General features: G+C 39.1%; 1 protein-coding gene across 6 annotated transcripts in view; it reads left to right on the top strand.

Annotated features, from left to right (window-relative positions):
• Positions 1 to 15,636, top strand: part of PHTF2 (putative homeodomain transcription factor 2) — a 150,872-nt gene extending 135,236 nt beyond the window's left edge. For 5 of the 6 annotated variants that reach the window (XM_054017586.1, XM_054017592.1, XM_054017575.1 and 2 more), the window contains 3 exons: positions 8,385 to 8,480; positions 12,586 to 12,711; positions 13,501 to 15,636. In XM_054017586.1, the coding sequence (XP_053873561.1) occupies positions 8,385 to 8,480; positions 12,586 to 12,711; positions 13,501 to 13,521 (243 nt within the window). In that variant the 3' untranslated portion in view covers positions 13,522 to 15,636. The remainder of the gene's footprint in view (positions 1 to 8,384; positions 8,481 to 12,585; positions 12,712 to 13,500) is intronic. The other variant, XM_054017583.1, reaches the window with a different exon arrangement.
• The last annotated feature ends 1,443 nt before the right edge of the window (positions 15,637 to 17,079 follow it).

The following is a 17,079-nucleotide window of genomic DNA, read 5'->3' as shown; positions in this document are numbered from 1 at the left end:
TTAAATAGTAGAAAAACATCAATCCGTGTACTTATCTGCAGAAATGGAAGAGATTTGTCCACTTGAGTGGTTGTCACTACCTCTGGTTGGAATCATTTCCCCTTTCCCTCATCCTAGATTACCTGCTGGATCTGAACTTTTCCGGGTTATCCATTAGTTCAGTCAAAGTACATCTCGTTGCTTTTTTCCCCCAGTTGAGGAATTCTCAATTTCTGCTCACCTGGTATCAAGATTCATTGGTCTGGGTAATCTCTTTCCCCGTGTTAGACCCTCTGCCCAATCTTGAGACATCAACCTGATTCTCAACCACCTTCCGAGAACTCCGTTTGAACCAATGGTGACCTGCTCCCTATTTCATGTATCTGTGAAGCAGTCTGTAGGGCCAGGGAGATTAGCGCCTTGATGGCAGACCCCCCTTTTTATCATGTTCTTTCATGATAAAGTCTTTTTACGTCCACATCCGAGGTTCCTATCCAAAGTTACACTGGATTTCCATCTCAAGTAGTCTATCCATCGATCCAGTGTTTTTTTCAAAACCTCACAGTTCTCAGTAGGAATCCTATTTCCATACCCTGGACGTTAGAAGGGCCTTAGCCTTTTACCTGGTAGGACTAAGCAGTTTAGGAGATCTCCTAGGCTCTTCATATTCTTCCCAGATAGGTCTAAGGGGACTTGCATTTCTGCTCAAAGACTTTCAAAGTGGATATCGGGTTGTATTGCTACTGTTATGAGTCTGCAGGTGGTCAGCAACTCCCTGGGGCCGAGAGTGCATTCAACCAAATGGTAGGCGACATCTGCTGCATTTTTTTGGAAAATATCCCAGTATTTGAGATATATAGAGCTGCTACCTGGTCTTCAGTTTGTACATTTTTGAAGCATTATGCTCTACTTCATGCTGTCAGATCTGATGTCACTTGGCTCTGCAGTACTATCTTCAGTTCTGGATCCTGTTCCGAAGCTCTCCCCTCCTTCTAGGGATACTGCTCAGAAGTCACCTGAAGTGGAGCATCTATAGGACACTACTAGAAAAGTAAGAAATGTTATCCTCTGATGTAACTATGGTTCTTTTAGATGTGTCCCCCTATGGATGCTCCACTACTCGCCCTCCTTCCCCTCTGCTTCAGTTGTTCCCTAGAGGATGAATGAGAGGGAACTGAGGGCGATTCATCCACGCACTCCTATGTAGCCTTGGTGTCTGCCACAAGGAGGCATTGGGTGCATGTATGGGCCAAACAGATGTCGCTAGCTAGAAATCTTCGATCGAGGGTTCGGAAAGTGGAGCACCTATAGGGGGACACATCTCAAAGAACTACAGTTACTGCACAGGTTGAGTAACATTTCCATCACTGGGCATATACACTCTTCAGCTAAAAACAATACAGCCAAATGCAATCAAAGCAACTGTCTCAACTTTTTATGCATATTCTAGACTTGCTGAACCTCTAAGAAAGAAGCAATGCTTCCATAAGAGCAGGGCCGGCTCCAGCGTTTTTGCCGCTCCAAGCGGCGGGGGGGGGAGAAAGCTGCGATCGGCGGCACTTCAGCGGCAGCTCTGCCGCTGCCGCTTCATTCTTTGGTGGCAATTCGGCGGCAGGTCCTTCCCTCTGAGAGGGACTGAGGGACCCGCTGCTGAAGAGTCGGACGTGCCGCCCCTTTCCGTTGGCTGTCCCAAGCACCTGCTTGCTGCACTGGTCCATCTGCTTCATCTATGACAACCTCTTCAAATCTGTCACCAACAAAGAGTCAGCACGTTTAACAGTTCTGTAGAGAGCTGTTCCAAATCAATCATTTTGAATCTTTTTTTTTTCTACCCCTTTTTGGCGAGTCTCATTTATAACTCTGAAGCCTGGAACAATATTACAGCAGCCTAATGGATTCCTCCAGATTAACCAGACTGGTTATACTCTTCAGTGCCAGTCTATTCCTACACCACATCCACCATCCCCGTCCCTTTTCAGGGACTCCTCTGGAGGACTCTACAACAAGAAGTTCAATCTGTGAAGTCCCTCACAGCCATAGTAGAGGTTCCTCTTCAATTCAGGGGAAAGGTCATTTTTTTCTGCTTCCTAACAGAGGAGATTGGAGACCCATTCTGGATCTAGGCAGATTCAATAAATACATTTGACTCAAATTCCGAACCATGACCTTAACCTCAATAATCTTGTCCCCAGACCCACAAAATTGGTTTACAGCTCTGTACTGCCACAATGCATATTTCCAACCATCTTGCACACAGGAAATATTTCTGTTTCATAGTTGGGTACACAACATTTCCAATAGAGTTCTTCTGTTCGGCTTGTCAGCAGCCCCTGGGCCTTTACAAAATTTCTGGCAGCAGTGGCAGCATTTCTCAGGGTATGTCTACACAACAAACCTATGTCAGCCTATATTAGGTCAACTTACAGCCACTGCAGTAATTACTGCAGTGGTGCATGTCCACACTATCCTCGGGTCACTGGTGCAGATCCTCACCAGGAGTGCTTCCACTCACCTCAGAGTGGCAGTGTGGGGAGCTGAGAGCCCAGTCTCTCAACTCCAGTGGTAGCTTCCTGCCAGGACCCTGCTGCCCCACAGGCTCCCGACAGGCTGTCCTCCATCCTCCACTCCCTGTTCCCCACTGGGAGCTGGGGGAAGCCGCCCGGGCTTGTCCCCCTGATCCCTGCCCAGATCCGGGGTAAGCAGCCCGGTGCTTCTCCCCTACCCCATTCCCTGCCAGGAGCTGGGGCAAGATACCCGGGGAATTCTTACTACCGGGGAACAGGCGCCAGCTGCCCCGGCTTCATACCCTCCCGCCCGCACCCTGCCGGGAGTCGGCCAGCCTTGTCAATTTCCCAGCTGTGAAATTGACAGGGCTGCCTGGCTCCCGGCAGGGAGTGGAGTCCTAAGCTCTGCGGGCTCCAGATGAGAGCAGGGTCAAAAGCCACCTAGCTCTCCAGGTACTGGGGACTTACATGTCAATTTCACAGCTCCTGCCATTAAATTGACAAGAAAGCTGATGTAAAGGATGCAGTATCTACATAAACACTGCGTCACCCTAACTACACCGACTTAAGCCTTATACCTTTCATGGAGGTGGACTTATGTCAGTGTATTAAGGCACTTACATCAGTGGGAGGAAGGCTGTAGTGTAGACACTGACATAATTAGGTCAACATAAGGTAGCTTATGTCGACTTAACTGTGTAGTGTAGACTAGCCCTCAGAAAGCAGAACATTTCAAGTTTATCCTTACATTGATGATTGGCTGATTTCAAGATACCCCTCCTCAGCAAGTTTCAGTTAACATTCGGTACATTCTCCATCTGTGTGCCAGTTTGGGGATTGCAGTAAACAAGGAAAATCTGACTCCATCACAACAAAATAAAATTCAAGGGGGGTCTTCTGGATTCCACTTCGGTATCAATCCAGATTTGAGACCACAATGTGAATCATTTTCCAATTGCAGAGCAACCCTTGCACAACAGTAAGATCATGACTAAGAGTTCTGAGTCACAATGCGTGATGCATATTCATCACTCTTTATGCCAGACTTAACCTTCATTGTATGCAGGACTGGCTGAAATCAGTTTACACTCTAATACAACCTCATAGAGATATACTGGAAGGGGTTAGCTCCAATACAAACTCATAGAGATATATTGGAAGGGGTACTCAGTTTGTACTTTCTTCGCTTCCATGATGGAAAGATCTGATTGATGTATACAAGGGTGTCCCTCTTGCACTTCTTCTCCCCTTGTTAACACTGGTGATGGATGCTTCCAGTCTAGGTTGGGAAGCACATTTAAGTCATCAGACTCAAGGTCTGTGGTCAAAAGTTGAATCTCTTCGATACATAAATATTTTGGAGCTCAGAGCAGTTTGTCTGACATGTAGCATTCTTGCCTCTAATCCAAGGCAAGTCAATTCAAGTGATGACAGACAACAGCGCTGAAATGTTTTATTTAAACAGGCAGGAATGGGCCTCTTCTGTGTCAGGAAGTAACCCAGCTATGGGAGTGATGCACCAGCCATCTAATATCTGTCACTGGTATCCATCTAACAAAACTAATAAATACCCATGTGTTTCAGCTGGGCAGGCATTTTTGATCTGACCAGGAGTGGTCCATAAAGAACTCAATTAATCAGCACATTTTCCAAAACTGAATGCAAGAGATCATAGATTTGTTAGCCACAGAAGTGAACAAAAATGCAATATCTTTTGCTTGAGATAGAGATCCAACTCTGACCCTATCAGGTGCCTTCCTAATATCATGATCTTGATTTTGGATGTCCACCTACCCACCTATCCCCCTTAATTTTGCATACTCTGAGAAGGCCCAAGGATGCCACAGCAACAATGATATTAACTGCACCAGCCTGGCCCAGGCAATTTTTGATCCCAGACCTGCTGACACTGTCAGTTTGGATTCCGATAACATTGCCTTTACTGTCAAATTAGATGTTTCAAGATGACAGGAAGACACTGCACCTTAAAGCTTGGGATGCTTATTGCTTAACAGATGTAAAGAAGTCTTGCTCCAGGGATATACCGAATATTTTAATAGTAGAAAGGACTTGTGACAGGTTCCTCCTGGGGTGCTGCCTAGAACTGGGGTACTGCTGTGCCCTCTGACCCATCAGCCTGGGCTACCTCTCACCCTGTGCTGCTCTGACAAGCTGCAGACATGCTCCCGGCCTTACACTTCCACCAGCATACACACAGGTAGGGACACAGCCAGCTGCAGTTACATGCAGGCTCTCTGACTAGCCACTGCATGTTAACCAGCATTAGAGAGGCTACAGCCAAAATAATGCCCAGCTTTCCAGCCTAGAACCCCAGAACAGTACTGTCCTGCCCTGGTCCAAACCCCAACCAGTATGAATTTATTATCCATTTCGCCTCCCCCCTCAATGGGGAGAGGAATATGCAACAGCCTCTCTGAGCTAAGATTCCCAAGCACGTCACTCCAAACTCACTGGTTTAGATTAAAACATAAAATAAATTAACTACAAAAGATAGATTTTAAGTGATTATAAGTGATAGCAAACAGATCAAAGCAGATGACTTCGTACATAAAGAAAAAAGTGATCTAAGCTTAATATACTAGAAAGATAGTATTTGAATTAAGAATCCCTCACCCTGATACAAGCAGGCTGCAGATTCTTAAGGCACAAACTATACTTGCTTTGCAGCTTGGAATCCCTAGGTCTTTCATACACAGGCTAGAAATCCCTTTAGCCTGGGTCCAGAACTTCCCCCAGTTCAGTCTTTGTTCCTCAGGTGCTTTCAGGAATCTTCTTGTATGGGGAGTGAAGAACAACAGATGATGTCACTCTCTGCCTTATATAGCTTTAGCATATGGCGGGAACCCTCTGTTTCAAAACTTGGTTCCCAGACAAGTTTGTGGAAAAATACTAACATCCCAAGATGGAGTCCAGAATCATGTGGCCTGGTCACATATCCTTGTAGAGTCATAGCAGCTATTACCACTACAGGCTGTTTGGAGTGTTCTCAGGAAAGCTCACCAGGTGGGAGATAAGCATCTCCTAAGGCCTATTGTTTTCCCTAATGGCCTATTACCCTGAATAGGCCCTTCCCAACCAACTGTCTAGACTGAAAGCACCTTGTCTGGTGGGCGTTACCCAATTGTAGCTACATTTGAAGTACAGATACATAATCAATATTTATAACTTCAGATACAAAAATGATACATGCATACAAGTAGGATAATCATATTCAGCAAATCATAGCTTTTCTAATGACACCTTACATGACCCGTCTTGCATAAAATAAATCATAATTATGCTATAATCATATAATAATATCACTATGAAGAATATGGGGTGCAGTGTCACAGGACCCTAAAAGATCTACTTATAATGACAAAAATGGAAAGATTCACTGTTTGGGCACAACAATGTTTCACCATTTCTAACAGACCTTCCATTCATTTTGGACTATCTGCTTTCACTAAATCATCTGAACTTTCACTTTTATAGAACTAACAGAATCTAGCAGCTATATCTTCTTAATTCACAAATTCAAAATAAAAAAATATTTTCATACCTTACGGTTTTTAGATTTTTAAAGATCTTAGTGTATTTAGTCCGACCCTCCCTCTCACCCGATTAGGGAAACCCCCTCCAACATGGGACTTTAATGTGGAATTAGTAGGACTGCTGAGTTCATTACATCATCTTTCAGTGAAAACATTGGTTTTAGTGGCCAGTATGTCTGGTCTGTCTGGTTGGCAAAATTAAAGTTTTAATGGCCTGGTCATCATACGTTATTTTTCATAGAGATTAGGTTTCTTTTAGGCCTAATCAGAGATTCCTTCTTAAAGTGGTTTCTGACTTTCATATTAATCAGACCATTCATTTACTGGTTTTCTTTCCCAAATCTGATGCTAGCAGTTCTGAAGGAAAATTACACACTTTTGTAATTTTGAGAACATTGTATTTTTATTAACATATAACCAAACCATTTAGAGTCTCTTCTATATTATTTATAGCCTATATTGAAAGAGTAAAAGGGAAAGCAATTTCTTCCTAGAGGTTATCCCGATAGATTTCAGACTGCATTAGACTATGTTATTAAATATCTAAGTTTGATCGCCTTGCTTAGATAAAAGCTCACTCTGCTAGAACTCAGGTAGCATTTGTGGCTTTCTTTAAAAATGTCCCCATCTCCAAAACTTGTAAAGCTGCCTCCTGGAGTTTAATTCGTACACTAATAAAGTGCTATGCAACTGGGGAGGATTCTTGAGCTGGTGCTAGCTTTGGCAAGGCAGTTTTTCAGTCCGCATTTGGTTAAGACTGTTGACCCACTGGAGGAGGTCATTGTTTGGGAATCATCAGGAGTGTAATACATATAAACAATCACTGGAAGAAAAGCTGCTACTTACTTTACAGTAACTGATGTTCTTTGATATGTATTACCTAGTTGTAATCCATGCCCTCCTTCCTCACTATGAGATTCTATAGTCATGTAGATTCTGGTTAGCAAATGAACTGAGATGCAATTGGCCCTGCTGTGCCCTTTTATGCCTTCTGGAGTGTGAGGGTAGCTAGGGCACAGACCTGGGCCAACAGGCACTGCTGGCCAAAATGTTCTGATCTCATTACTGAGGGCTCACGTGCACCAAGAGTAAAATACATTTAGAGAGCACATTTCAAAGAACACCAGTAAGGTAACCATCTTACACAATTAACCAACGTACGAGCATTTTGTGTATTATGTAGCTTTGACTAAACCAATTCATATGTGCTGAAAACAAACGTGCTGATACTGAACTGACTGGACACAGGGCTGGCTCTGGCTTTTTTGCCGCCCCAGGTTTTGGTTTCCACACTATTCCCACTTTCAAGCGATATTCCCTATACTTAATCAGTCTTAAGTCTAAAACCAGAATGCACATTTTAAGTGGCCTGACTGTACATTGGAAGTTTAACACGATTGTACCTGAAAAGTTCTCTCCTCTTTTTTTGTTTTATTTTCATATTGTGGAAAAATGGTAATTCCTTCTTTTCAGAAGTAAAATCAGTAGCATTGAGTAGGAATGCATTTTTTCCTGTATGGATGCTAGTAGCCATTATTGGATCATTCCTCATGTTTGAGCCTCAGCTTATGTTAATGTCAGTTTAGATTATTTTGTTTCTTTATTTTTTCCTCTGCTACGTGGTATCTGTGAGTTTGTCTGTCTGGAGTCTATCTTTAAATTGCTCATTTTATTCTACAGTGAAGCTGATTTTTTTTTTTTTAATATAAAAAGTTACCAAGTTAAAAACATTTCTTTTCATTTGTTTTTATTAATTATCAAGTGATCTTTGCCACATTTTGGGTGTTAAAGACAAACAGAAGCTGCTTATGTTCCAAAGTTTCTGGAAGGCCTGGAACAGGGAGTTAAATTATAATTTTTAGCTACACTTTCAGGGCAATGTTGTCATCAACAATGTCTTCCAAGATCATTGAAATTGTCAGCGTTCAGTTTTTCTGCTTCAATAAAGAGTTTCATTCATTGGCATATTTGATTATCACCTGGAGAATTTTGTCAGAGTATTAAGACTCCAGGGAGAACAGAGCATCTTGTGTCCTTTAAGCAACTTTTATTGCTCTTTCTTTCCAATCAGATTTGTGGATGTGTCAAATTACAGATTCAGTTATTGTCTTAATGAGAGAGTCACAATTATTTTGGTACATCATAAAATGTGTTTTTATTATAGTATTAATCATACAAACATTTGTTCTTAAAAAAGAAAAATAAAAAAAAAACCTCTGGATTTCCACAATAGAGTTATGTATTTATCATATTATTACTGACTAATCACTTATCCCGTTAACAATTGTTTTTGAATGTATTCTTGCTAACTCAGTTGAGGTGTTAAATCAGTATTTTATTTGAATAGATAAATCTATATTTGAAAATGGAGAAGAAGCCTAATAAGAAGGAGGAACTGACACTAGTAAACAATGTTTTAAAACTTGCTACTAAACTCCTGAAGGTAAGAATGAAAATGGAGTACAACAATATTAGTCATGATCAAGAAAGAGAACATCTTGCTTATCCTAGCATTTCTGTAGTATGCACTATATACCCTTCCCCTTTAAACCCACTTTCCCTAATAGTCTGTGTGTCACTAGGACACTTTCTCTCATATGCTTCAGTCTGTTGTGTTCTGTCATCACTGTGGATTGCAAATAGAAATTTATTAAAGTCATTGTTAAGTTTCACTTTGTAATGAACAGTACATGAAGAGTATAGTGAGGGGAGCCTTTGGGATAGGCACTGGACCAAAGGAGGAGGAGTCTATAAGCTTGCTTTGTTTTTGATCTCTGTTCTATATAAGGTGCTAAGTAGTCAATTACTGTAACATTAATACTCTTCTGTAAAGCTAATCCTCCTAAATGCTGCAACAGTTGTTGGTTATTTACTGTTTAAAATTAAAATCAACTTATTTGTACATATTTAAGAATCCTGTCATAGAAGTGAGAGAAGTGGGTTGTTGTTTTTTTTTAAAAAAGGGGGTTTTCTAGTCATGTTCATTTCTGCGCCGGTTGCAGAGTATTTCATCCAGTCTAAATTTTAAATTACGTAGTTGTAAATGATACTTAAGTAAATGAAACTATGTCTGTGCATAAAATTACTCACATTTTTACAGGTGAACTCATAGTATAGGTATAGACTAGATCATCATGGGGAGTGTTTTGGAAATATTATACTTCCTTTTGTCAACTGATCAACGGATTATGATTGAATGGATGGAAGTGTTCACATGCCAGATTGATTGATTGTGGCTTAGGAAGTCATTCACCAGAACCTTCTATAGAAGCCCTTGTATTCTAATGCACCTTACTCATTATTCTAATGGACTTATTCTCTGCGAATATGGAGACAGCTACTGGAGTAACTCTTCCAACTTGCTTCTGGAGGAAGGATTATGCAATTTTTTTCTTTTCTGATGAGAACTTAGAAGCGCTGATGTATCAGACTGGTTTTGACAACTCACCAATTATTTGAACCTCTACAGCTGTAACTGTACAGCACAGCCTGGCAGTATTGGATCTGGCAGATACCAAATCTAGATCCATACACTATTCAGTGTCAAGAAACTGTTTTGAGAGGTATTGGTCACTACAGTGAAGAACACCACTGAACTAAACATACTACAGTGAGTGTGATTAAGAAGTTTCTACCTGTTTGAGAGAGAGAACTGATTCTACCTATATTTCCTATTTTAAGATAAGTAATCTCTGTCATACCAAAATAAAATCTTTCAAGCCCGAAGAAAGTTTTTAAGATTACTCACTCTGGAGAAGGAAAAAACCCCAAACCCTCTTGCTTTCACTCTCCTAACTATAGCTTGGAAAGAGGTTACAGATATGCCTTTCACACCACTAGAGCTAAGGACTAGTTCAGTATCTCCAGTGAAAAAGCCAGAAGAATGCCATCAGGTTACAATAAGGCTATGCTAGCCTGGGCCAACCTTAAAAAGCGTAACCTGCAGGTAACTTACCTGTCTCTGGAAATTTCCACCACATGCATCTGACGAAGTGGATATTCACCCACGAAAGCTTATGCTCCAATATGTTTGTTAGTCTATAAGGTGCCACAGGACTCTTTTGTCGCTTTTTACAGATCCAGACTAACATGGCTACCCCATTGATACTGGGCCAACCTTGACTGCCTAGAGAGAGAGAGGTGTTTTAGAATATTAGCTGGGTTTGACCAGTGGCAAATGTGTCTTGTAGATAATTAGGCCAGGTTTTCATCAACATCACATCCTACCATATAATTTTGACTTGGTCTGTGCATCTGGCAAAAACAAGGACACAGATTGCATCCTGTTGTGCACTGGGGTAATTGTTCATATCCTAATGGCAGACTAGAACACAGGTGTTTACAGCATATTTCTTGTTATCCGAGAAGGATGGGATTTTTGTCACAATTTGGATCTCATCTGCCCATATCTCCTTGTCCAGAAATCCATATTCATGATGGAAATCCTAGTGTTCCTCATCCAAAAGAACAACTCTCAGGACTTTGTGTTCAGTGGCCCTCAGAGGCATATCTGTATGTACACATTCACCTGGTTAACTCCTGGTTAGAATACTTTTGTTATGAACAGGAACTCCTAGTATGTGGCTGTTCCTTTTATTTTGTTATTAGCCCCCGAGAGATTTTTTCCAGCTGGTAACTGTGGTTGCTGCCCTAAGGAAGGGAAGTATCCTTGATCGATTGGTCCTTCAGCCCTCATATAGATTGCTCCGATCACAACACGTCTTTCATTCTTCTCGTATCCTGGCCGCCTCCTCCATGTGCAGCCATGTCTTTTCATGATAAAATCGTTCCATCTCTTTGGAGTTCAGCCAAGTGGTTGTTTCAGTTCCTGTGGATACCACTCGGCAACAGCTGCAGTCCATCGATTGTCGGTGAGCCTCGCTATATGCCCGGCCTATCGCATTTTACTATGCCTGCTCTCAACAATGACGTCCTGCACTCCACTCCGCTGTCTGATCACTTCATTGGGAACTCGGTCACAGATTGAAATTCCCAGAATTCTTCTTTCCATTACCCTCTCCGTGACAGACAGTCATTTAATGCAAGGAAGGTGTCATTCAGAGATGTATATATGAGCACCTCACCCTCCCTGATTGAACTAACCTCATTATCTCCATATTGATTTATACCTGCCTCTGGAAATTTCCATTACTTGCATCTGAAGAAGTGAGGTTCTTACCCACGAAAGCTTATGCTCCCAATACTTCTGTTAGTCTTAAAGGTGCCACAGGACCCTCTGTTGCTTTTTACATGAAAGTTGATGACATTTTTGGCTACTTATGCCTTTGTGTGAATTGCATAGTGGGGAACAGTAATTTTTCCTTTCTCCCACCTTTGCCTCTCTATTGAGATTTTAACCCATCATGGCTCTTATTCTTTACACCCTTCCAATGTGTATGTATAGCACCTACTAGAATGGGGCCACAGTCTTAGTTGTGCCTCTAGGAACTACTGTAATACAAGTAATAAATAACAAATGAGCCATAAGAATTAACAACATGGGATGCCATTTGTAAAACTTGATTTTATAATTACCAACGGGTATTTTGGATATATGTGAACAACTGTTTGTTACAGAAAGTTGAGTCGATAATAATAAAGTAATGTTTTAAAATATTTTAATAACTTTGGCACTATGCAAAGTGTCAGATAACACCATTTCATATAAAACCATTGTTCAGTAGTGAACAAGGTAATCGCTGCAGCATTATGAATATTTGCCATGCAATTATTTGTGTTTTCTTGATTTTTTTAAGTGATTTCTTAAATTTGGTTTCTTTTCATACTAAGAAAATAAGTGTTTTCACCTGGAGACATGCCCTTTGGATAACAAACTGAATTAATGTCTTTGTAGTACTAATTTCTGTCCTATACTACAAAAAAAAAAAAAAAAAAAACTGTCCTATTAACCCTTTGGCACAATGGATAGCTCTTCTGCTAAGAGCTAATGTGTAATGTATTATTGCTTAACATCAGTATATTTCAGCTCTTGTCATGAAAAGTTGTAGGTTTCTTTTTGTTTTTGCAGCAGAAGTGAGGAGGCATCAGAGCATGAGTTTTTGTTAAAACCCTCTTTTACATTATTTTACAGTACAGCAGCCAGTCTGAAGTGACTGAGCTCTTTAACTTTCCCTATTATTCTGCTCAGCCCTTAAATTCTTGCCCTTTTCACTGCACAGCACCCTCTTTCTTTTGGAAGTCTAGTTTTCCCAGTATTTGTTGGATCCAGAGTTGGAACTTCAAGATGCTTCTCAAGCACATACACTGTGCCAACAACAAAATGGGCAGTTAAATCAGCTGTCTGGCTGTCCTGGTGCAGTAATTGGAGTTGTAAGCAGTTTTTTTCCCTTAAAATATTTTGTCTTATTTGTCAATACTGTGACCCCTTTACAGCCTCAAAGGCATTCAAAGTTACATATCACAAATCTTGTTAATGTGCTTAATGTGATCATTGAAGTATTAGTTCCATATTTGATATTATCTTGATATTAAAATTGCTTTTGTATAATTTGTGTGTTTTAATTATGTAAATATATTTCCATTGGTAGGAATTGGACAGCCCCTTCAGATTATATGGGCTTACAATGAACCCACTGCTTTATAACATCACCCAAGTTGTCATCCTGTCTGCTGTCTCTGGTGTTATCAGTGACTTGCTTGGATTTAATCTAAAGGTGATCACTTCCAGTATCATGTATTGATCCAGAACACACAAAATGTCACAATTGTATGTGCATAGTGACCTCAGTAAAAATACATAGTAAAGTTAAGAATATTGTTTGAAAATAATTTCATCAAATTTAATGTACATAAACAGAGGATCTTCATTCTATTCTTAGAACACATCAACCACCAGAAAGCTTTTCACATTTATTTCTTCCAACCTTGGGCCTTCATTTAGCAGATACACCTCTGTACAGGCTCAGTTAATTTAGTTAACTAATCTTACAAGACCTACGTCTAATTTAGGAAATTATCTCTGCCTCTTGACCATTATTTTTTACTGCTAGCTTGTTTGCAGTTCTCGGAGTGCTACAGAAAATGCACATATCACCTCTTCCCCCCCACAATATGCATGATGTCACAGCATGATGTAGGATCACCTTGTCATACTATGCATCATGTCACCCCATGATGAGAGAATGAACTGATCATTTTAACACTGAAATCTGAACTGCATGAGCTGTCATAATTTCCAGACTCAGGAGATAGGGGAATATCAGTTACAAAAGCTTGCAGTAGTATCAGGTATCTAGTCCTGATGCCTAGCCATTCATTTTTCTAAATAGATTACAAAAATATCTGTGTTCTTTCACAAGTAAAGGAATGTAACAGTGATTCTGTACACTTTAGACACAGCGGTATGTTTTAAAATGTAAACACAGGGTTGTACTGTAACTTTAATATTTAACTGAAAATTCATGCAAAACTTAAAATGTTCATTGCTGCTTTCACTTTTTCAGCTCTGGAAGATCAAATCATGACAATACACAAAGAGAAGATGTAGCACAGTATTCTGGCAAAATGCATTGATTGACTAAACTGCCTCAGAGCAGTCACTGAAATGTGCTTTGGAAGCTATGGCCTCTTCAAGGATGTAGTTTGGAAAACTGAAGTGTTTACATCTGATTGTCTTGTGCAATCTTTATATTTATTTTATCATCTCACTGTTTTTTATGTTTTAGCTGACATTTTGTATTTTATTTTCAAGTATTGGTATGCTTAGTTATTGAAAGGGTTAGAAAACTGATATCCAGTTACTTGAGATCCTGGTAATTGGTCACACTAAATTACTGTATCTTTTGTGAAAGCGAAATACAAATGCTAAGCTTTTATACTTCATAATTTATGGGTAAAAACAGAATATTTGTAGATTGATTGTTACAGTAGAAATGATACATATTTACAAATAACTTAAAGTACTGACAATACAGTATGACAGATAGTGGAAATGTTTTATGTTAACGCTAGAAGCAAGCTGGTTTTTTACTTTTTTTTGAGTGAGTCCAGGATCTAAACTGATTAAGCTGCAGTTTAATCACCCTTGGATATTAATAAGGTATTACATAACAGGTCAACAAGTACTCTTTAATAACACTTTTATTAGAGCAATAATTGTAAATGGTTAATATGCTGTAAGATATTTTGATAAAATTAACTATTGTATTTATTTGAAACACTGGACTATTTGCACAGATTCAACTGTGCATGTTCAGTATGTGCACTTTTTATTGTTACTTTTAATTAGGACCTTTATATACAGTAAAGGTAATATATTATGGTGGACTGTGGAGCAATATATTATTTTTGCAATCTGAGTATTTGGACTTCACCTATGAGTGAAAAAGTTGTTAATGGAAGATGGTAAATTATATATGCTCAAGAATAGGACGATACTCTCCCATAGTACACTATAGTATATGCTGTTTATACCACACTTAACTTTAAGAACAGTTGTTAAAAAAAGAAATGTTTCTATATAATGTAAGTCTTATTTGTTTCCATGCCTACATCTCCTGCAATTCTAAAAATGTAGCTTGCAAAATCTATCAACTAAAACTAGTATGCAGTGTTGTTGTAGTTAAGGCATTTTTTTTTTTAAATGCTGCTAATGTTAGCATCACTTAGCTTCTCCTCAATGTTTTTATTTAGGTTGCCAAGTCTCCACTCTAAACCCTGATGCTACTTAAAGAGCATGATTTTGAAGGCAGATTTGTTTTGGGGTTTACATTTTAGGTTAGCTCAATTGTGACTCATTATTTCCTTAGCCGTATCAGATAGTTTTTGAATATGGAAAAACTAGAAATTCATCCCTTCAGAGATATTAGTTAATTTGTGCTTAAACATATAACAACATCCCACTTACAAAACTGTATTAGGCGGGCCAATATCATGTTTGAGTATCATTAAACATTTTATTTTTAGGGGAATATATTTATGATTAGAATTCAAAAAGATCATCTGCTTCGGATTGGAAAAGAGCCTATTACATTTTCTACTATGTGATACATACATATATACACACTAAAAAAAATCCATCAGACATGACATATTACTAATCCTCTATCATTAAATAGTTGAGGTAATGTATCTTAAACTTGTGTGGTATAAAAAAAATTTATATACGAAGCAACACAAACAAGCATTTTGTATTTTATTTGCTTATGTACTAATGTTTAATAATGACCAAAGTGCATTCTGGTTTTTGAAGGAATGTATTACTGGAGCTTTAAGAACATGTTATTCTTAGTTTCTCATGTGATAAATTTGGCTGCATCTGATCTGTTTCTTCCTCTGTTATCTGATGTTGGGATTGTTTTTAGGAATTAAGTATATTTTATAAAGTTTTTTTCCCAAAATATGGTACAGACCTACACAGAACTTAATTTTGCACAGAATATATTTTAAAGGGGGAGGGCGGGGAAGGGAGAGTACAGCAAGAATTGTGTAGGGGTAAAAGATGAGACTGTTGGTTTTCACAGCCTGTCACTAATTTATTCCAGAATGGAAATATTTTTGAGAAACTTGTGTTAAATATACTGCTTTCAGTGTGTATGTGTGTATATATATATATATATATATATATATATATATATATATATATATATATATATATATATATATATATATATATATATATATATAAAAAAGTAACAGTTTGGGTTGAAGATGGAAATTAGTTTGTAACTACATATACCTCAGCAAGTGGCAATATGCTGGATTGTTGCACTAACAGTGGGAGCGTAGGGAGAATAAAATGAGGGTTTGTAAAAAGAAACGAAGAGTACTTCACTGTAAATGCAGACACATGTAAATTGCTGTCATCAGGTATATCAATAATGCAAGAAAATAAATGAGAGAAATGTTCTACATCCCTTAATATGAAAAAGCCAGTACAAAAATAGAGGTAAGTAGAAATATGGCGGATCTTGTGTGTTAACTGTTGTTTTTTGCCACATGTTTTGTAACTGAAAGTGTGAGGAGGCTTGGAATAAAGCATTGTGTGGCTGATGGTATAAAACTGCGCAGTGATCTGTGTTTCTTGTAACTCCACCATATTTCTATTGAATTTATTTGCTTCCTTTGACCTAAATCCAGTTTTGTGATGCTGCAAAGGATCAGATAACGCTTATTCTATTGGAATTAGGAGTGTCCTCCTTAGGAAAAGGGAGCTAAAGCAAGAATTCAAGTTAAACATTTGAGGTGGCTTGTGAACTGCAGTTGTCAATAATACACCTCGTAACCATGGAAAAAGAACAGAAAAATGTACTCAAGATAGTTTTTGTTCATGCAAAGTGGCTTATTTTACCAACAAAGAGCTTTGCAATTGGAAATGAAGATTCCAGACATAAGGGTTACCTCTTATTTGATTCATTTCACTAACGGGTAGCATAGGGCAGCATTGAGCACCCACAACCTTAATTCTTCTTTGAATTACTTGTCCACATGGATCCCATTTCTAGTGCACATGCACCCCATGTGTGTGAAATTTGATTCTTCAGGTCAGCAGTGTCCATTGGACCTGCACCTATGCACTGCACATCCTTGTGCCCCTTACCCAAGGACATAAAGTGCAGAGCAGGCAGTTCCTTCTGACCTCCCATGGCTGTGAGACAGAATTCAGGGAGTGTGCGTCTGCTTCTCTATAATCCTATTTCTAGAATTAGAGGTTTTGTGCTTACTTAGCAGGAGCAGCACGCAGAGCCACATGCCCCTTCCCCCCCAACCCAGGGCCACAGGGGCACGTCCACTTCTGGGAACGGTGTGGGGTAGATTCTGAGATCTAGATTTTTAAATGTATTTAGATGTCATTTTGACTTCTATAGTACACTGCAATATAACGTAATGCAATAGATATTATGTAACGTAAAAGTCAAAATGGTAGTCAACAACCAGTTCAAACTTGTTGAAATGAAGCACTTAGATTATTTTTAATCAAAAAAATTGATTAGATCAATATGTTCCCATGAAATATTTCAGGTTAATCAAATCAACATTTTCTGATGAGAAAATGGTTCTGTTGGAAAATTCCCAACCAGTTA

The sequence above is a fragment of the Malaclemys terrapin genome, chromosome 1, assembly GCF_027887155.1.
Source record: "Malaclemys terrapin pileata isolate rMalTer1 chromosome 1, rMalTer1.hap1, whole genome shotgun sequence".
In the NCBI taxonomy this organism is placed as follows: Eukaryota; Metazoa; Chordata; order Testudines; family Emydidae; genus Malaclemys; species Malaclemys terrapin.
This window is presented reverse-complemented; position numbering and strand designations above follow the sequence as displayed.